Below are 22,492 nucleotides of genomic sequence, written 5' to 3'. Positions count from 1 at the left end.
TCCTGTTGTAGAGAAGAATGATCAATCATGAGCAGAGGCCAAAAAAAAATTAGAACCTAATCACAAGGGTTTATGTGCACATACCTCTTTTCCAGCCTTTGTTCCAATCAGCTCTCTCAACTTTTCTACAGCATAGATTGTGCATGCCCGTATTTCTACTTCTTCTTCAGTTCCTGAAGGTAACTCCATTTTGCCGTCCACAATAGTAGCTAGTGATGGGCTATATGTCAGCACACCCAATTGCCTCAAAACAGCTGGAACAATATAGTCAGCAAAAATTGTTATCGAACCAATGTCATGAAAAGCTCCATATCCTTGGCCTTTAAAGGCCCCCCACAGATCCGCAACAAATATCTGTGCCCTTTTGTAGAGAAAAACCTGGTGCCCTTTGTATACAGAATGGTCCCGAAAGCCTATAAAGCATCATGGGAAAATAAGTTATGAGTATAAATGGAAAGAAGAGCTCAAGGTCACTACAAGAACACCATAAAATTTTTGATCTATACAAGCCATAGGCAATGCGATATCCTACAGGTGATCCGTAGGTTTCAAACTGCAACCTATACACAAATGAGGTCTCCATATGTTTTCTCAGAAGACTACATTCAAGGAAGTGGTGTGCATGATTTTTCTAAGCCAAAAATTCAAACAAACAAAAAAATAATCAAAACATGTCATAAAATTCATGTTCGCTCCCTTATTTCCTCTTTCATCCTTGTACTCGCCTACAAATTAATTCCCAAAAATGATAAATTATATATCAAAATTTCATAAGCTGACTGTCATCCAGACGCTATTTTATAGATTACTCGTACAAAAACATGAATAACAACGAATCAGGGTTTCTACATATGCAGCTTATCTCCCTCCAAACAGGGACTTGAATGACAAAATAGTCTTCCTTATTTACCAAATGACATCAAAGGAGAACAAATCATTACAGTTTTCACTGAGAGCAGGGGAAACAAAGAGTAATTACAGGATCCCCATAGATGAAAGTAGAAGTAATAAACCCTTTTAACACTAGTGAAGATTTCTATGCAGTTTAACAAGCTTGGTAAAGATTTTGTCAACATGAGCTTGATATGTATTTGCTTTACTTAACTACATAAAAATGGTGAGTGTCTGCCTTGTATGATAAATAAGTAAATGGTAAGCATCTACCTTGTATAATAAATAATATAGATACTCTCGTTTAATCAATGAGATTTCTTGCAAAGAAGGTACTTGGCATGCATTTCGATATAATCGATGTCCATTTTCCTTGTCCTTTCAAAGAAGGCAACAACCTAAGCTTTTAGTTCCCTTCGCCAGCCTATTTATAAAACTAGGAAATTTTTACTTTGGAGAAGTCATTCTCACATATTCTTTTATCTTCTTGCATTGTTGTTACCCTAGATTACTTACTTCGTAGGAGATGCTCTAGTCACCCCTTTATTTTATTAGACATTCTCTAACCATCAGTGAACATTAACATAATTTCATTTATAACCATTGTAAAAAAAACTCTTTACTAATCCCATTATATATGCCATTTCATATTGAACATGATTTATAGGAGGTCCAACGTAATGTATACCAGGGAAGTGACGTGTGACCAACTCTACTAGACACACTGCTGAATTACCAGCAGCAGTCACAAGGTTGGCTGCTTTTCCTCCAAAGCTCTTCTCCAACTCCGTCCCTACCTGAAATGGAAGGTCCCAAAGATCAAGGTTAATAAGGCAGCATAAAAAACTAGGCAATAACGAACCCTAGCATGAACATAAAAATGCAGCAAGTGCCCTCCACAAGAAAAGATGGCATTGAAGTAATTTCTGTTGAACGGGATCTATAACACAACTGCATGCATTATAATAAGTTAAACACAGTAATCTAATTTCCATACAATGCATTAACGATAAACAAGACAAAGTTGGTAACTAAAATTAGATTAGTACACCCAGAATAGAACATGATGTTAGAAAACAAACATTGAAGTAATATATAACAAAGCCAAGTCATTTAGTAATCTACGAGGTTTTGAAACAAACCTCATGCAACAATCGAACACGCTCATCCTCCAAAGGAAGAGGACGTGACCAGTTAAGCAATTTCCTTAATTCAGAACCTGTAAAGTTGGAAACTGCTTTCAATAAATAACCACAGCTGCTAAAATTTGCAACAAAGGATGCAAATGTTCCTATCTTCCTCTTCTAGAGTTGTAGTTTCCGGTAGCTCTTTTAAATTTAGCTCTTCTAGAGTTGTAGTTTCCGGTAGCTCTTTTAAATTTAGCTAAGTAAATACATATTATTTTTGTAGATTTACAAAAATACTAAATATATATAAGAATAAAATGAAATAGAAAAAAATTTAATAAAACAGCATACACACCTGAGTAACTTTTCAGACGATCTGCGTCAAACACTGAGTTATCATTCTCTAGAGCTGCTTTTAGACCAGCAGCCAGATGATCATAATGTAGTTCTTCATCTGTTCACAACAAAACAATAATTTGTAAGGCCAGTAAGCTTGATAGGCAAATATTTGGCAGATGAAGATAGAAATTGATATTGAAAATTGTATTAATATGCACTAAAGACCAAAATAGGTCAAATACTACAACTAGAAATAACAGTCAGCCAAAAGAGACAGGTGCCAAAAGCATCCCTAAAAGCAGTGAAATGAAATGAAGAGCAAGTGCAAGAGCATAATGAAAAGAAATGTTACAAGTACGTTATCCAAAGAAAACCCAAGAAATTGGAGGGAAAATAAAGAAACATAACCTAACCTAAAATGCAGCTGCCACGAGGAAGGATGGAGTTAGCCCTACTCATCATCCAAATCAATACTGCAGATGTCAATACCAAGTGACAGCCAAATAACACTTTCTGGAGAGTGACTTCTGTACATATGAAGATACCCATCCAGGCACTTATTGACTACTTTTACTTGCCCATCTGTTTAGAGGCAGTACTCGTATTAAAAGTGATCCTAACTAATTTGAAAAGTTGTCGCCAAAAGTGATTTGCAGAGTCATTAATGATGCAGTAAGTCCATAGAGCTTATAGAGATGTTCAAAGTATAAATCAGCAACGTCATAATCTGTAAACTTGGTAGCATTAGCATTTTCATAAGGGATGAAAATGAGCATCTACCCAATCAAATGATCAACTACCACAAAGATAGAATCCTTAGCTTATAAGAGCCGCAAACCTATCATTAAGTCCATAGATACCTCTTCCCATTTCTAACTGGGGATGGTGTTACACTGGTGAGCAGTGGGATAAAGATTGATTTTCCACAAGTTCCCCAAAATGTTCAATATTATTTTTCATTTTCTACCATAGAAAGTTGCTGACAATCTTGTAAGTTTTCTGGAAACCCACATGATCAACAGAGGGAGATGTATTCCCATGAGGAAAACCGAGTTGTATATAAGAGGAGATCCATGGCATAAATATGTGATTCTTATAGTGGATGATACCATTCCTGATAGTCCGGAGTTGGCTCTTCTTGCCTTTAATACTGTCATGTTTAAGTTGAACAGTAATAGGATCCAATATGTTAGCTTGAAAGGAGCTGTTGTGCCCAAGCTAGTTCATTGATTGAGATGGAGTTGAAGGTGGGCAGTTCATCCTGTCAAGAAAAAACATCTGCACCACTAATCTCTTTAGCCTTCTTATAGATGATCCCAAAGTAATCGATTTCAAGCTTGTCAATCCATTAGGTTGCTTCTCTCTTGCCTTGTATCAATAACTGCTTCAAGCTAAAAAGATGAAATTTAACACAGTTTATCGCACAGAAGGAAACAATGTCACTTGACAACATTTATCATTCAACTTCCTACTGGCAAAGGCAATCTGACTATCTTCTTGTAACAGAACTGCACCAAGTACACACCAAGAAGAATCACATGCTGAAGGGTGGAGTGAAATCAGGGGTTGTGAGCACGGGAGTCAAAGCAAGGGCATCCTTCAAACTCACAATAAATTCAAGTATAAATTGACTAGTAAAAGGCATCACTCTTTGTTAAGTCAATCAGAGGATGGGCAATAGGAAAGTAACTTCCTGCACATCAACAATAGAAGCTTGCTAAGCCTCAATATCCTTTAAGCCTCTTAAGGTTGTAGGCACTAGATAATCTTGAATGGTTTGAATTTCATAAGATTCATACGACACTCTCTCTGAAGATAATATAACCAAGAGATTCAAAGGAGATCTTGGCAAATTCTCACACATTATTTTGCACAAATATTGTATTGAAGTAGCTAATACAATATTGAAATGCTCTTTTAATATTCTTGTGAAAAATCCTCAACTGGAATCCCTACTGCAGCAACTGATGATATTACTCCTATTTGTTAAATTCCTTTAAACGAATTACTTGCAGTTTCTTATGGCAAATATCGTAATACATACACTACAGCCTTCACTTAATTAAATTATATGCGGAACCAAGCGACTAAGCAAGAAAGATAATACAACACAATAGACACCGTTATTTTTGGAAAAATGTCCCCGAAAAAACCCAATGCAGGAAAACCGATGCAGCAGATCTGAGGGTTTTATTATTATGCAGGAAAATTCTGAGTACAATTCTTGGATGCTCAACTAGCAATCCGATACAAAGAGAAACTGGACAAAATGAATGGTGAAATGATCTCACCCTGTCACTGGGAGAATCTGAGTCTGATCACACTAAACTGGAGCCTCTACGTACCCTCTACGCAGAACTGTGTCACTCCTACGCAGTTCCTGCGTCACCCCTATTGGGTATCACGTTGCTCCTTCTCTGGACCCTCTGCTGGTTGGAAAATCTGAATCTCTGCCTCCCGGTCTCACACCCTGACTCTCGGCTACTGAAACTCGATTTCCTTAGCAGGAATTCGATTTCCCTCTAAGGCCTGCGCTGCCACTGCGTCAGCTTTGTGTGGGCCAGCGTCTGCCTCTCTCTAGAGGTCGTTCTGCCCTCTCTCTACCTTGTACTCTCTGGCCCAGGAAAACTTCCTTCTTCCGAATACTCACTGCTCCTCTCTGCAAGAAATCTCCTGGATCAAAATTTCCTCCTGAGAACTTCTCACTTCAAAAATTTGACCTCTCGATCTCTCAGTGTATTTTCCAAATGACCGTCAAGCTTCCTTAAATAATCTTCTGGTTGACATTCAATGGCCCATATTAAAAGCTAATCAATGGCTAAGATCATTTTAGCTTTGATCCTCGTCTTCTTCTAGAAGTTACACCCACAATTAGATTAATACCCATTAATATTTTAAATTTCCTAAGTTTAGACTTGGGCCCATTAAAAAATATTAATTATTTTAATAAAATTGTTTCTGAGTGGAATTTCCCAAAACGCTTTCTGGGTTCTTTGGAATACATGTGCCCAAGCCTCCCTGCAAAATTTGAGGCCTAGAGCACATCCAATGCTACTCCAAATCAACAATTCTGCTATATAGTATATGCAAGGATACCATCAAGGAAAACAAAGAAAACTTGAAGATATACTTAAGAAGCACTTTGTCCACTGAGGCTTGAAATGTAGCAAGACCATTGCAGAGTCCAAATGGAATCACACAAAAATGGCAGTAGTACTTATGAGTCTTCAAGGCTGTCTTCTATTGATCTTAGAGTCATATAAGTATCTTGTAATACCCAAAATGGAGGTCAATCTTCGAAAAACACATGCTACCATGTAGCTCATCAATCAAATCATCAATGCAAGGCATGGGGGACTTATTTTTGAGTTATTAAGTGCTCTATGAGTCTATAATTAATAGAAAGACTGAAAACCATCATTTTTACCTACCAAAATAACAGTGGCAACATAAAGACTCTTACTAGAAGTTATTATCCCAACTTCCAATAGTTATTCCAGAAGCCTATACACACACACACACATATAAAAGAATCATCGTGGAGCCTTTTAATAAAGTCAAACTCAATAACATGTCCCATACCCTTGTCAAGTGGAACTTCTACATGCATATCCCAGAAGACCATGTTGTATATATGGATTAAGGTAGAGAGGCTTGAAATATGAGTTTGTTGAGAAGGATATTCCTCGATGCAGTACTATTCCATTAAGTCGAAGTGATCTTTCTTCAAAAGTTAGGACTCCTGTTTGGTTTTAACAATCTAGATATTTTTAGGTGGTAGACCTTTGATACTGTATTCTTGACCATCTTTGTGAAAAGATGGGGAATTTCTATCACCGAGTAGTGCAATGAATCGCCAAGGAAATAAGCCATTGAATACCCAAAAAAACATCTATTCCTCAATGTCTCACCAAGTTTCCAGACCAGGCGACACACGAATGGGAAGACGCAAAGGGGGATGTGTGAGGGCTGATTTAAATTCATCATTCATTATTTTAAAATCTGACCAGTAGTAAGCAAAGTAGTAGATACCAAAGTCTAAAGATTAGAAGAGTAAATTGAAATTACTCCAACTCAAAAATCGTAAAAAGCGAGGAGTCAAAGACTCAGTCTGAGGTCATCAGTATCTAGAGTCAAGACTCAAAAGTTAAAAGTGAAAATGAACAATGGATAACGGACCAATGAACAATGGATAATGAACCAATGTTATCAAGACTAGATCGGTCATTAAACCATTCGACCCCAAAACTAGGGACTGGATTAAACAATTGATCAACCAAAAAAACATAAATATTCAAATTTTGAAAAAAATACATAAATATTCATGTGCATCCATATGAATCCAAACCATTATACACAAGTATGCAAAGTTTCTCATATATATAACAAGGGTGCATATCCAAAATAACACTAAGTGCAATCCATCTTTGAATCAAAAATACATCAACAAAAAGGCTCTAGATGGCCCCTATAGTCTAAAAAAAATCATGCTACAACAAATACCAACATATCATCAAAACCATTCCCTGTATTGTGATCCTCATCATCAATATCGCCCTCTAAGCATTAAATAAGATAGAAAAAGCTTAACATGTCAAACCAAGATTTTGTTTGAGTGATGGGTACATTTTACTAAGCTCATGATAGAGGAGTTCACAATCAACGTCACCAACATTGAGGTACAAAGATGGCTTGGTGTTTTTGATTAAATGTTAGTTCCATACCCTCATAAATGACTCCAATGGAAACACTGCAACCCCCCAATCCTCAAATTCTACAAATTGTTAAGTCTGCTAGATTTTGAGTGGGATCTAAAATCCTACATTCTCCATATGAAATCTAATGAGGTTGGAACCACTCTCAAACATCCTAAAACAATTAACTATGAACTTTTATTATAAGAATTTAACATTAACATTAATTGCATAGCATTAGTAGGGCCTATTACCCACCAAAAGTGGGTATCCCTAAGAGATCATTTCTTCTATTCATCTTCTTCCAGCCTGCAGCTAGTAGCCCCTGACATCCACCTTGTAGTTGATGTGATGTGCCACTTTATCTCCACCACCTGCATCAATTGTATGTTTCCTCGCCCATTTGTCAAGAGCACATGTTAGAAGGTGGGCAATCTGACCCAAAAGGTATGTTTTTCATTGTGCAATCGGGTGCTTATGCTTGTTTTTCATTTGGGCATTTTGGCATAGATTATTGGGTGACTTGAATAAGGAAGGGATTTGACCATAGTTTTGTTCCCTCAACTTAAATGGGGGGTTAATCTGCAATCTTAGCCCCCTGGGATCTCCCATATTGGCCCATGGCTTTAGGAAAGACACTACTTGGGAAACCTTGGTTTTGGTAGCGTGGTTTCGCTTTCCCATTCCATATATATCACTTCCCTCCGCGCATAACAAGCTCTATTCACTATTTCCCTTCTCCAAATCCACATGAGCATTGGGTCCACAAGGTACTGGCACAACCCCTCCCCTTATCCACATATTTGGGTCGGGCTTGGAAACATTGCCCCAGAAGTTGATGCAAGCTAAAAGAAAGTTAAAAGCATATAGCAAGAATCAAAAGAAAAAGAAAAATCATAAAATGCAAAAGATGGTCAAGACATTAATAATAGCATGTGGGCAAAAGTCAAGCATGAGCTCTACCACTTATCATTATGGCCATCACCCTAGTTCCTAGGGCCAATGATTACCCCATCACATATTAAAAGGAACCCGTGCACATCCCAACCGCTGGTGGGCAATGAACTGCCCACTTTTAAGGGGGTAATAATTGTTATATATCATTCACAGCATGCTCTCATTTCCTAGAGCTTTGAGCAGTAATACAAAGAAAAATCAAGAAAAAGACAAAGGCAAATAAAGAGGGGTGGAAAAAAAAGTTGGGGTAAACTCATGCAACCACGATTGCTCCCTCCTCACATCTATATTACCAATATGTGGACTTCCTTGTTATTGCTATCCCTAATATTTATTTTCCGCATTAGAGATAATTTTGGAAAAAAGGGAGACATTTCCGGCATTGGTACTATTACAGCGCAAACTAGCAAGGGGCCTAAAAGGAACTCCTTAAGAGACAACTACTAGATCAAGGGCAACAATGGAGACTTAGCCCACTGTCACCTCAGCTAAGACTCCCTACTCTTTACGAACTTTCACCGATGGGAGGAGACCCGGTATATGGAGAGTCACTTGTGAAGGATGAATCAACAAATGGATGTGAAGTGACCTTAATGATTCTTTTCCTAGAAGGAGGTCAAGAATGGAGCTTGCTTGCTCTTTAAGCAAGGTACAAGGCTTTCTAGGAGGAGATGAGGATTTAAGGGCTAGGTTGAAGGGATATGACTTGTAAAGGAGTTTCCTAATCCCCAAAAACCTTATTGAGCTTGGTATCCCAAGCGGTTCTTGAAGACTTGACTTTCCAAAAGTATGGGACCACACAAGACCAAGTGAACCTAGCCTAGCTTAAGGGGAGGGAGTCTAGCAACCAATGATGATCTTAACCCAGACAAGGAAGGGGAAAGGATCAAAACAAGAATTTCCACTTAAAGGTGTCAAATTGATCCTATGAGGTACTAGCCTAGGGAACACCAGGGCAAAGTTTGATCTCAGAGCTAGGGCTTGGGATATTTCACAATCCCAACATTAGAATTTCTTCAAATTTGGAGAAGAACATGAGGACACACCAGCACAGTAGAGGCTAGGAGATCGAACTTTTTTTATGGCTAATTTGTCGGGAAAATGATGCCCTAGGTGACCCAACTTGATTAGACCTAGAAGAGAAGGGGAAAAGGTGAAGAAAAATGTTCTTTGAGTGATCACCTATTGGTATACTAGTGCCTAATCCCTTACAGAGAATAGACTCTAGGAGCATGATGAGAAGGACTTCACTTCTCAGTCAAGGAGGCCTTAAGAACTACTTCGCTTGGCCTTTAGGGCAAGAAGAAGTGACCTCAAAGCTTTTATACTTTGCTTTTCAAAAAGAGATGGCTTATCAAGATAAATTCAATGGTAGAATTATCCCTAGGATATTTCATTCAACATACATTGCCCATACATTGAGAGATGTTATGTAGAAACAATAATTCCACAATTTCGCAATTATACAATGCAGCGATTAGCCCTAGTATAGCGAAAATCCAATTCAATGCATATGACAAAGTAAAACAAGAATAGCATTAAATGTGTGTACTTACATGTAAGAGAACATATCCAACCATCAACAATTTGACAATAAAGAAGCTCCAAGATAAGATACTCCAATCCAAACATCAAAATTCATCCACGCTCCAATTCATCCTCCAAGAAAAGTGTGAAGTTCTCAAGGGAGAAGAATGATCCAATCCAATGATGATACAAATGAATTCATGTCTCTCCTATTTATACACTCATAAAGAGTTCGAATTTCCTAATTTAAGCCTACATTAGCCTATCAACCAAACTAATGTGCAAATAATTATCTATTAGTAACAAGCCCACCAAACTAGCTCATAAATAAAATAATAAGCCTCCCAAGAGGTCGAATAATCAATAATGCATGTCGTTGGACTCTCTAAGAGGCCTGATCAAGTCCATAAGTGTCAAAATGATGAGTTGGACTTCCAAAAGTAATGGACAAGGAGTTGGTCCCTTGTTCTCCACATAATAAACCTGTGGTGCTCCCAATGGTTGTGAGGGCACACAAGTGGCCTCATGGGTCTCCAAGTAAGTTGAACATGTTTGTAGACCATCTATAAGGGCTCAGATAATGGTGCAAGTGATGCCATATTAGCATACAAGTCTTGGGGCATCTGCCAAGTGCATGGTACATCTTCCTCGTCCAATAGGTGAATTTCGAGCAATCTCTGAACATCTCTGGGGATCCATGGAGTGTTGTCTACTGCTGTGGAGGTCCATGGCTCTCAACACACACCCTACATGTGCCAATGTAGCGCTCTGGAGGGTTAGGACCCTGTATAGGGAGACCAAACCCAAAATGAAGACCACCTGCAATCCTGCATAAGATCCAATATGTCCCCTAGCTTTCCAGTACAACAAGTCATCAAGGAAATCGAGTAAAAGATCTTATAAACCATGTACAACAGGTGGGGACTTCATAAAGGCCCCTTCCATAATGGGCTTTGTCAGGTGTTGATGTCTCCAAGTTCCAAATGGGGTTAACCTAGTATCCCATTAGGTGGTTTCTACTTCTAAAGGGGATCATATGTTCAAGGTACATTCTTTAAAAGGTGGTGGCATGTGATAAAGAGATGGATGTAGGGAATGAAAAGGGGCAGCCCTCGGCCACATGCTGCGGTACAAGGGTAGCTAGTAAAAGGGAAGCCAACACTTGGGTATATAATGTGTTGGAGGGAAAAATCGTGGTACATGAGATGCCCCGGCCTTGATTTTTCCACCCTTCTTCCTTTTTAGAATTTTTCTTTAATTAACTGCTCGGGGCTCAAGGGGGAAGAGCATGATGTGTGAGATATAACATGGATACCCCCTTTTAAGATAGGGCGGTTCATTTCTCACCAGGGGTTGGGACAATCATGGGTTCCTATATGATGAAGGAGGTTCATAGAGCCTGTAGGGACCAGGGTGATGCCCATGATGATAGGGTAGAGCTCATGTATTGGCATTTGCCCAGTGCTAAATGTGTTTATCTCATCCATCTTTTGCATTTTGTGGTACATTTTCCTGTTGAATGTGGCCAATTAAGCTTTTACTTTTCTTTTTAGCTGTGTCAACTTCTGGGGCATCATTCCAAGCTCGATCCAAGGTGTGGGCAGAGGGAAGGGGAGAGTTAGCCCTATGTGGACCCAGGTGGGAGAAATGATGAATGGGGTTATAATGAGTGGAAAGGGGGCAATATATGTGGATGAGGGAGCGGGAACATGCAACGAAAATCAGGGTTTCCCATGAAATACTATCCCTAAGCCAAATGGTCAGTAAAAGAGATCCCATGGGACTAGAATCCAAGGTTAATATTCAAAAGGGGTCTAGGGGACACAAGCACCGACCTAGCCCACTCTTTCCACGGAATCCCCCCATTAATCCATGCACAGAGGTGTCCATGATAAGCGAACTACAATACTTAATTACCAAATGACAAGGCATAACTTTAGGTTCAAGAGGCCCACCTTCAAACATGGTATTATGGCAGATAGGTGAGGGACCACATGGTTGGCTCAGGTGGCAGATAAGTGGCACAACGAGTTAGTCGGTGGCTGCAAGGGGCTACTGGCTGCCGGCTGAGGACCATCTTGGAGAAAAAAATTCTCCTAGGGATATCACCCACAAAATGGTGGGTAACAGGGACTTAGGAGGAAAATGGAAAATTACAGCCTTAGTGGAGAGTTGGGACCACAAGGAGAGAAAATTCGACCCAAGAGACAATTCGCACTAGTGAGAAGCGAAAGAGAGAGAGGAAGGGTGCAAATTTGTGGAAAGTGGGGACCACCAAGGGAGAGAGAGACAAAAATTATAAATAGAGCTTGGAGGCCTCCATTTGGTATCTTTGGTCATTTGATAATTCAACAATTATTTCTCTTGAGCTGCTTAGCCAAGACAATCCATGTTGTTCAGCACAAGGAATTTCCGAGCGGAAATTCCACCCTTATTTCGAAGAACTTTGAGTTGCTCCTTAGTGAGGCGATTTGGGGAATCCAATTCTAGATTTCCACAGAGTTTTATTGCAAGAATTCACTCGGTTTTTGCACACTCCTGAGGTGCAAAGGCAGTTCAAGTTGCTCATTGTAGGATTAGCTATTGTGGGTTGGAGTTCCAACTATTTTGCAAGTGGTTTTCTCTATTGATGTCGATGATTTTGTAGTGGATTTGCAGGGTTGAGATCAACATTATTTTGTGGGCTGAATTTTTTAATTCTGGAAGTGCACAGAGTCTCCTAGACACAATCTATGCAGGCATTGAGAGAGAGTTGATTCTTGGAGCAAGGGGTTGGAAAAAGGTTGGGCTTTCGAAGATAAATTTGTAGAAGGGCGTGAGGAAATTTTCAACGGTGAATTTGGGCCTAATTCAACAGTATCAAATCTCTGGGACATTTTTTGGCCAAATTGAGCAATTCTCACTTGTTGGGGGTCACTAGGGGACAGTGGATTCAGCGCAAACCCTTTCTGGGTTTTTGTGGGTTTGGTGAGAGGAGGCTAGGATTATAAATAGAGCTTGGAGGCATCCATTTCGTATCTTTGGTCATTTGATAATTCAACAATTATTTCTCTTGAGTTGCTTAAGCCAAGACAATCCGTGTTGTTCAGTACAAGGAATTTCCGAGCGGAAATTCCACCCTCATTTCGAAGAACTTTGAGTTACTCCCTAGTGAGGCAATTTGGGGAGTCCATTTCTAGATTTCCACAAAGTTTTATTGCAGGAATTCACTCAGTTTTGCACACTCCTAGGGTGCAAAGGCAGTTCAAGTTGCTCATTGTAGGATCAGCTATTGTGGGTTGGAGTTCCGACTATTTTGCAAGTGGTTTTCTCTATTGATGCCGATGATTTTGTAGTGGATTTGCAGGGTTGAGATCAGCATTATTTTGTGGGCTGAATTTGCTAATTATGGCAATGTGCAGATTCTCCTAGACAAAACCTATGCAGGCGTTGAGAGAGAGTTGATTCTTGGAGCAAGGGGTTGGAAAAACGCTAGGCTTTCGAAGATAAATTTGTAGAAGAGCGTGAGGAAATTTTCAACGGTGAATTTGGACCTAATTCAGCATTATCATATCTATGGGACATTTTTTGGCCAAATTGAGCTATTCCCACTTGTTGGGGGTCATTGGGGATCGGTGGATTCAGCTCAAACCCTTTCTAGGTTTTTGTGGGTTTGGAGAGAGGAGGCTAGGATTATAAATAGAGCTTTTTGGTATCTTTGGTCATTTGATAATTCAACAATTATTTCTCTTGAGTTGCTTAGCCAAGACAATCTGTGTTGTTCAGCACAAGGAATTTCCTAACGGAAATTCCACCCTTATTTCGAAGAACTTTGAGTTACTCCCTAGTGAGGTGACTTGGGGAGTCCAATTCTAGATTTCCACAAAGTTTTATTGCAGGAATTCACTCAGTTTTGCACACTCCTGGGTGCAAAGGCAATTCAAGTTGCTCACTATAAGATCAGCTATTGTGGGTTGGAGTTCCGACTATTTTGCAAGTGGTTTTCTCTATTGATGTCGATGATTTTGCAGTGGATTTGCAGGGTTGAAATCAACATTATTTTGTGGGCTGAATTTGTTAATTATGTCAGTGCGCAGTCTCCTAGACACAACATATGCAGGCATTGAGAGAGAGTTGATTCTTGGAGCAAGGGGTTGGAAAAAGGTTGGGATTTCGAAGATAAATTTGTAGAAGAACGTGAGGAAATTTTCAACAGTGAATTTGGGCCTAATTCAGCAATATCAAATCTATGGGGCATTTCCTGGCCAATTTGAGCAATTCCCACTTGTTGGGGGTCACGGAGGGTCGGTGAATTCAGCCCAAACCCTTTCTGGGTATTTGTGGGTTTGGTGAGAAGAGGTTAGGATTAATTTTGCATAATTTTCTGAGCACTTCTGAGGGCAAAATTCCTAGTTCCAACCAACAGTCAGCAGCAGAAATTATTGGAGGGTGCAGTTCACTCTAGAGGACCATTTCCACCACTTTGGTCCATGAGATATTTTTTGGTTTTTCTGGGATTCTTACAAGGAGGCCGCTCACCTAGTTTCATCTCATTTTGAGCACTTTACAGAGCAGTTTCTCCAATTTCCTTCCAACAGTAGCTAATAGTTCTTCCTGGGCATGCGCAGTCTTCCTGGGGAATCTTCCTAGCATTTGAGCATTGTATTCACACCTAAGTTCTTGTCATAGCTTGCAGTAGCAAGCCCAGGTTCCTCTAGTCTCATTTGTTGTACTCAAATTTACCCATATTAATATAATGGCCCATAAATTTTGCTCATATTTCAGTGTTTATTGTGTATGGTTGTGCAATTATGAACTCTATAGTTGTAGCTAGTTCTTTGCTTTTGTTATCTACTATATTTTTCCGTTTGGAACATTACATTGCTACCACTTGGCCCATGGCATTTGAATCTGAGACCCCCTTTATTCCCATCCATTCTATCATTATTCATATGCCACCTATTGATTGAAAAATGTACCAAAAAACATGTATTTCCCCTTAGGGGTTGGGAACACCTAATAGGGTCATCTATTAGTTACTCCTACCTAGGGAGGTAACACTCTTACGTGATCAAAGCCCCAAACTTGGAAGAGAAGCCATGTATGAAATCTCATTTTGCCCTTGATTAACAAGATTGGTTCACTTAGATGCACTAATGATTAATCGTACATGATGGTGAAGATGCAACACTGGACATTGTGTGTGATTGGCAGCCGGTTTCCATCATGGGTTGGGCAACTTAACTGGGGCCCATGTCCACTACAAGAGCATTATGACACCCTACAGGGGAAGTGCTGAGAGCCATGGGACTCCTATCACTTGCAAAGCATCACTCCATTTCATGGGCACTTTCAACAACACAATAGTCTGAGTATTGCCCCACATTATTCATGAGATGATGCACTTGGACTAATGTGCCCTAGCTGGCTTAGCAATGATCACATGGTTTGGTAGTTGATATGAGGCCTTGATGAAATTTGTCTCACCCTTTGAGACATGGGAGGGCTAGCACCATTCTCTAAGCCCACAACATTGGAGCAGAACCAGGCTAGTCTATCACCCGAAGACCCATGAGACCTATTTTGTGCCTCAAACACAAAACTGGGGTCCACGTGATGATTTGCATGGAGCTCTCCAACAGGATGGAACATGAATTCGCATTGATCACTTGCCTAGCTAGCTCAACTTCACAAGATGTCTGAAATATAGACAATGGAGCGTCATTCAATATGACGAGAGTTAGAGAGTACTTCTCCAGTTATAAGGAGGAGGACATCAGATTCCAGATTCATATGGGGAACAAGTCTAAGTGCAGCCCAGTTGCAAGAGGGATTGTTCTATTTCAAAGGGAGAATGGCAAGTTATTCATGACGTGGTGCATGTGCCAGGCTTGGGGATGAACTTGATCTCTGTATCAGTCCTTCAGGACAAGTGACATGATGTTGTATTTAGAGGGGACAAGTGTTATTGAAGCACAAGGAATGGACGTCACCTATAGCATTTGGACTTAGGAGCGACTGGTTGTATAGGTTGCAGATGGACACTCCAAAGGCACTAGTTAGCAGAAGCAATCTGAGGGATCAAGAGGAGCTATGGCATAGGAGGATGGGCCATATTCATCATGGAGCACTTAGATTGCTTCGTGAGATGGTGACAGGTGTTCCAGAGGTGAGCACAGAGCACAATGATGTTTGTAGAGGATGTGTGTTGGGGAAGTTTGCAAAAGCATCTTTTCCAAGGATTGACATCAAATAGCAGGGGATACTTGAATTAGTGCATTCAAATATATGTGGTCCGATGTCGACGAAATCTCTCAAGGGGTATAAGTACTTCAGTCACTTCAAGAGTTTAAGGCTTTGGTGGAGAATGCGATGGGCAGAAAGATTCAAAGTCTTTGATCATACAATGGAGGTGAGTACACCAACAAGGAATTTCAGGAATTTTGTACTAGGGCAGGAATCAAGAGAGAGTGGACGGTTCCTTACAACCTGTAACAGAATGGGGTTGCTAAGAGGAAGAATCGCTCTATTTCGGAGGTAGCAAGAGCGATGCTGTATGACCAGGATCTCCCACACTATTCATGGGCAGAGACATGCAGTACAACAATCTATATACAGAACAGGGTCCCACATAAAGCACTTGGCAAAATGACACCTAAGGAGGCATTCATAGGGAAGAAGCCAAATCTTAGTCACTTTAGGATAATTGGCAGCCTAGCACATTGTCACATTCTAGGAGACGCATTCAAAGTTAGATCAGACTGCATAGTAAGGTTACTTCGTTGGTTACAGTGAAACCTCCAAGGCTTATCAGATATTTATTCCAAGGACCAGGGAGATCATTGTGAGGAGAGATGTCAAGTTCATGGAAGAAAAGGCATATTGGAGGTCCAGAGATCTATCGGTAGCAGAGGATCAAAGTGAGCAGCCAGCAAAATCTCCTAGAATTGAGCAGCGAGATTAGGGGCATCAGAGCACGAGTATAGTCACAAGTACGAGCACTAGCTCAGGTGCAGGTGTTCTTGAGAGTTCACAAAGCATGGAGAAACAAATGCAGCAAACCAGGGAGATGCATCAAGGGGGTATAGCAATGGATATTCCTAACTCCATTATTGGTAAGAGGAACCGCGAGGTTCAACAGACACTTAGGGATGCTCAAGAGTTTGTGGGGACTCCTAGGACGAGCAGGAGAGAGCGGAGATAATCAAAGAGGAACACTGGCTACATGGTGTTGGTCAGTCAATTGGTAGATAGCGAGCCTTCTAGCTATGAGGAGGTAGCATAGCAACAAGTGTGGCGAGATGTGATGGTTGAGGAGTACTCCTCAATCATGTAGAACGATGTGTGGGAAGTTGTACCGAGACTCACAGACAGGGCAATGGTTGGATCATGTTGGATTTAAAAAATCGAGCACACAGCAAATGGCAGCGTCAAGAATACAAGGCTAGGTTCGTGGCTAAGGGTTTCTCTCAAAAGGAGGGAATAGATTACGAGGAGACATTTTCTCAAGTGGCCAAGTACACTTCTATACGAACCGTGAACTCATTAGCAGCACAGATGCGATGGCAGATCCATCGAATGGATGTCAAGACAACGTTCCTGAATGGTGAACTAGAGGAGGTGTACATTGAACAATAGGAGGGCTTTGTGGTGCACAGCAGAGGGACCCAGATGTGCAGGTTGAAGAGAGCTTTAAACAGGCTCAAGCAGGCTCCCAAAGCGTGGTATGAACGCATCGACAGATACTTGCAGGGTATGGGCTTCATGAAGAGTGAGGCAGATTCAAACCTCTACTACTTGGTGGTTGGAGGTGAGGTGCTCATTCATGTCTTATACATGGACGACTTGTTACAAGTTCACTAGGGCTCATAGAGGAGTGCAAGAGGGATCTTGCAGCTAAGTTTGAGATGAAGGATTTGGGGCTCATGCACTATTTTCTAGGCATGGAGGTATGGCAGACAGATGACGAGATTTTCCTTGGACAAGGACAATACTGCATCGAGATCCTGAGGAGATTAGGATGGAGTATTACAAAGCAGTGTCCACACCCATGATCACTAATTAGAGGAATATAGATGCATTCAAAGAGAAGGATGTGGACGCCACCTTATACAGGCAGTTGATAGGCTCTCATGTTTTTGGTCAACACCAAAGCAGATATATCCTATGCACTAAACTCTCTCAGTCAGTTCATGGTGGAGTCAAAGAGAGTGCATTGGACGGCAGCTAACCATGTGCAGAGATATTTGCGCGGCACTATCGAGTATGGGATCAGGCATGCTCACAGTGATGGTGTCAGGTTGGTTGGATATACTGATGCACACTGGGCAGGTAACACAGTGGATCAGAAAAGCACTTCAAGGTGTTGCTTTAGCATGGGATCAGGAGTTGTTTCTTGGTACAACAAGAAGCAGAAGTCTATGGCATTGAGTCCTAGAGAGGCAAAGTACATAGCAATGAGCATGGCTACGTGCAAGGCCATATGGCTTCGTAAGCTGTTAGTATCCTTGTTTGGTCAGAGGGTTGAGACGACAGTGATACACTGCGACAATATGAGTTGGATCAAGTTGTCAGAGAATCTAGTGTTTCACGACAGGTCCAAGTATATACACATCATATACCACTTCATCAAGGATTGTGTGCAGCGCATGATTGTTCAGCTACAGTATATACTGACAGATTAGCAAGTAGCAAATATATTAACAAAGGCTTTGGGGAAGACGAGATTCATCTTCTCCAAAGACAAGTTGGGTGTTATGCAAAACACCTTCCTCGCTAAGAGGGAGCGTTAGTCTATGTAACTCAAACAAGTGTTCTACTCTCAGATGGTGTCTAGGAGGCTAAGGAACACATTTTCTCCAATACCCTAAAAAGGTTTCTAAGGAAAAGGCCTTGATTAGAACTAATTAGCTAGTTTATTAATTTTCTTAGTGTAACTTAGGGAAATGGCTTCATTAATCAGTGTTAATTGAGGTAAATTGATTTTCCTCTAGAGGCTTTCGGAAAAGTCCTAAAAAGGGGTAAAGATGATCGTAGCCATCGATTGAGATTAGATCATGGTCATTGATTCGTCAACAAGAGATTATAAGAGGAAATTGATGGGAATTTGGAGAACACATCAAGACAAAGATTTGCAGTAACAGCAAGGGCACAAAGGCAGCGCAGGGGCATCAGTAGTGCGAGATCAACAATGTTTGGAGACAGGATTATCAGAGGAATTTATCACAACGATTTCCAACGATATTTGGAGATCAATTTCTCTGCAGAAGAGGCCAATTTTCCAGTGGTGCGAATTGCTCCAAAGGGGTGCAAATTACCCTAGTGAGCAATGTGAATTGCTCCAAGAAGACAAATTGCCAGAGCAAGGAGACGGATTGTAGTAAAGATCGATTCACACAAGAAAGTCGATTTTGCCAGTTGAGTTCGAAATCCAGAGGGAGACTGAGATATTTTCTCAGCAATGCGAGTTTGTTAGAGCCAAGGTTGCACGTGTGAGCTGATCATGAGCCAAAGGGAGGCTGAATTGCTTCCAGGAGGGTAGATCGACTTGCAAAAGTGGTAGAAATGATTTTCTGAGGGTTGGATAACTTACGTCAAACGATTGTAATTTCCCCATCCTAAATTTTGTTGAAGAATAATAAAATAACTCACCTGCAGAACTGGTTTCCCCACACGGGTTTTTTCCAGGGACGTTTGTCCAAAATATTGTTCATTATTTGTGTGTGCAATAATTTTGCTCAGTTCTTGTGGTTATTTATTTTTTAATTGAGTTGCAGTAGTGATTTACGCAATATTTGTTGCAAGTAATTGGCAGAAGACAAATAATCTAAATTGATAGGTGAATAATAAACAATAACTGCAATAGTAATTAAAATTTCACACTTCCACCTCAGCCCCCAAAGTTGCACCTTCCAGCTCAAGCCCAACCTCAACACATCTATCTACTGCTTCTAGAGGAGAAGAAGTGAATTTGCTTGTAAAAAGGATAGAGGGAATTGTAGAGGAAGATATTTAACTTTGCCTATAAAAAGGATAGAGGGAATTTTCAATTCTATAATGGATTATCCTTTTCTCTAAACGCCTCATGATGATTCATCTCATGAGATATACTCAATTTTGTTTTGATATCCTACCAAGACTTGTAACATGTAAGTCCGCACAAATATCATATTTCAATATCAATAAGTGATGCCCCACTTAACATCTTATGTATCAGTTCTATTTTCATATTTCTATAACAATGTGTTTGTTTGATGTTGGTGATCTAGATGTCTAAAAATTTGAAAAGAAAATGATTATTGTTGTATTTTTTTAATTTCCCAATATTTTGCCAAACATTGTCGATAAGTTATATTCTAGATCATTTGCAATATATTCACCGAGAGAATAGATGTAACATTGTTTATTAGGTTATGTTCATTTGACTCACCAAGCATTTTTCATTGAAAATTATCATACAAAAGTTCTCTGCATAATTTCAACATTGAATGTATAGCATTATCCAGTTTTACGAGATAGGGTTGCAATTGTTAAATATCTAGAGTTAGGTTTTGAAAGGCGTACAATTCAGGGATTCATGGAGTTTATTGGCTATCGCAATCCTTCGATGTCAAGGTAACTAGTTTGCAAGCTACTTGTATTAATTGGATCAAACATTTAACTTCTTTACGACTTGGTTGTCTTGAAATTGGTTGGAAAAGAACTTTGGTCAAAAGGAACCATAAATAAATGATGATGTTGTCCAACTTATTACTCAATCATTATTAAATATCAAGACTTGTGGAACAAAAGTGGCTATCTTTTGCATCCTATCTTTAGTCAATGCTCTAAAGAGTGGAACAGAGCCAGCCTAAGAAGTTACCCAAGACGCATCATGTTTGTTGAAGCATTGATGGACATCTATTCATGTTGATGTTGACAAAGCACAGGTCAATCCCATCTTACAACAAAAAATAATGTCTGCCCCTTCTAGTTTCCAAGAGGAAGCTAAATGTCCATTGTCTGGTACAACATTTACCAAGGGCCTTGACTGTCACCATTAATAGATGCAGAGTACTATAAATATCCTCCTTGGTCTCAAAACAATTAGGAAGGTATGATAGAGGTTTTGGTACAAAGAAACAGAAATCATAAGGCATTTTTCAATTGCTACTTTTAGAGTTCCTATTTAGCGATACAATGCTTTGTGTGAAGTGTTCACTGATTTGCAAATTGGGATTAAGATCCATTACTGGCACTGTTCTTGATGCACTTCCACCTCGAAGATCTATACTTATGTCACTCATTCTCAGATTCTCACAATCCAAAAGAAATATATCAACAATGTGAGAGCAAATGCCTTAGTAAAACATATTCATTGAAATAGTGTTCGATGGAAGGACACCCTCGCTTATCTTTCTTTATTAGAACTGCGACGGAATCCAAAACAATTTTGGGTTTGAACACCCAAGGCAGATATCAATCAATTGGGGACAATGTTGGACAACCATAAGCAACTATGACGTTGTGTAGCTTCACATGATTTGTCATTTACAATAGTTAATGCTTTGAATGGTTAATGATGGTTGTGAAGCAAAGAATGAGAGGTATTGTAGAATCTTATGCCATGTGTTTCACTCAAGGATTTGCAACAAATGGTTCTTAACTTTAAGATTCAACCTGATGAAAGAACATTTGTGTTAGATATTGCAGATAATTATATTCTTCACAAACAATTGCAAGGTAAGTCAGCGAAAAGCAATGAGGTACAATATACAATTCTATTTCCTAAATAGCTAGCTTGCAATAAACACTGAAAAGTTACTCATATCAAAGCAAGATTGCAGATAATTCTGCTATTGATTATGGAAGGAGAGATGTATTACTAATCCTCGGCATTCTTCTTTCATGTCAAAATAGATAAAATCAGTGTGAAATATTAGTGTTAGTCCATCGTAGCCCAAGAGATCAAGTTCAACACCTTACAAGATGGCAGGTGTTTTGTTTTTTCTTCAACATGCCATCTGAATGTGTTATCACCTAGGTCACTAGACACAGGGACACGGGACACACACGACACGGAAATTCGAGTGTCTGACACAGGGCACGTAGACCCCCCCGAAACAGGACACGTTATATATATATAAGAAATGGATATTTCATATTACACAAATTCTCATGATGATACAAATTCAGACATACATCTAGATTCTACATTGTAAATTTGTAACATTATGTATACAAATACAATCGTGACAAATTCATCAATGATTCAATACAAGAAAGACAATAAATTAACAATAAACTGCAATTTTCTCATTAAGTCATCAAAATCAAAATGTGTTAGATAGGCACTGAGTCCTGAGGACTCCTTACTAGGAATGCCAATGGCAAATAGAAATAGCAAATACAAAACAACTACAAGGTAGTAGGTAACTCATCGATCATCATCATGAAAATCAACATCATTATCACGGTCACCATTGCTCTCCTTGTGAAAATTTCACCACTGAATTTTTTATTGCAACAACTGGAATTAATTCTTCTAATTGTAAATTAATTAATAGTTTATTTGCTATGGCAAATATTGAATAAATCACACTACAATCTTCACAAATAAAAAATATTGCAGAAGAGAAACTGGAAACTAAGATAACACTGACAACACACACAAAATATAACATTGTTATTTTTGGACAAAAGTCCTCCAAAAAACCCAACTTGGGAAAACCAGTGCAACAGCTGAGGGTTTTTATGATTAAGCGGCAATGAGAAACTCTGAGTACAATAAATATCACCAAACTGGCAAATCTATCCAAGAGAAATACTGGCCAAAATTCTCTAAGGGAATTTACCCACTCTCCGAGCAATCCCGGCTTTGTCTGACCTCTGAAAAGCTAGTCGTCCAACCAGCTTGTGCAGGCCCTCGGTCACCATAGCGCAATCCCTCAAACACTTTGCCTGAATCAGTGACCAATCTAGCCATCATGCTTGTTGTTG

The 22,492-nt window shown here is 39.7% G+C and overlaps 1 protein-coding gene across 1 annotated transcript in view; it reads right to left on the bottom strand.

Moving 5' to 3' along the window:
- The window catches only part of LOC149224864 (uncharacterized), a 66,495-nt gene that overhangs the window by 896 nt on the left and 43,107 nt on the right, over positions 1 to 22,492 (bottom strand). Inside the window, exons 3-6 of the mRNA XM_089386307.1 lie at positions 2,374 to 2,472; positions 2,034 to 2,110; positions 1,580 to 1,688; positions 85 to 413 (exon numbers count right to left, since the gene is read on the bottom strand). Of these exons, the coding sequence (XP_089242433.1) occupies positions 85 to 413; positions 1,580 to 1,688; positions 2,034 to 2,110; positions 2,374 to 2,472 (614 nt within the window). The remainder of the gene's footprint in view (positions 1 to 84; positions 414 to 1,579; positions 1,689 to 2,033; positions 2,111 to 2,373; positions 2,473 to 22,492) is intronic.

Source organism: Pinus tabuliformis, chromosome Q (genome assembly GCF_031772625.1).
Source record: "Pinus tabuliformis cultivar Carrire ecotype Pingquan chromosome Q, CPIR1, whole genome shotgun sequence".
NCBI classification, from domain to species: domain Eukaryota; kingdom Viridiplantae; phylum Streptophyta; class Pinopsida; order Pinales; family Pinaceae; genus Pinus; species Pinus tabuliformis.
The sequence above is the reverse complement of the archived record's forward strand: the minus strand, read 5'-3'. Positions and strand labels throughout refer to the sequence as shown.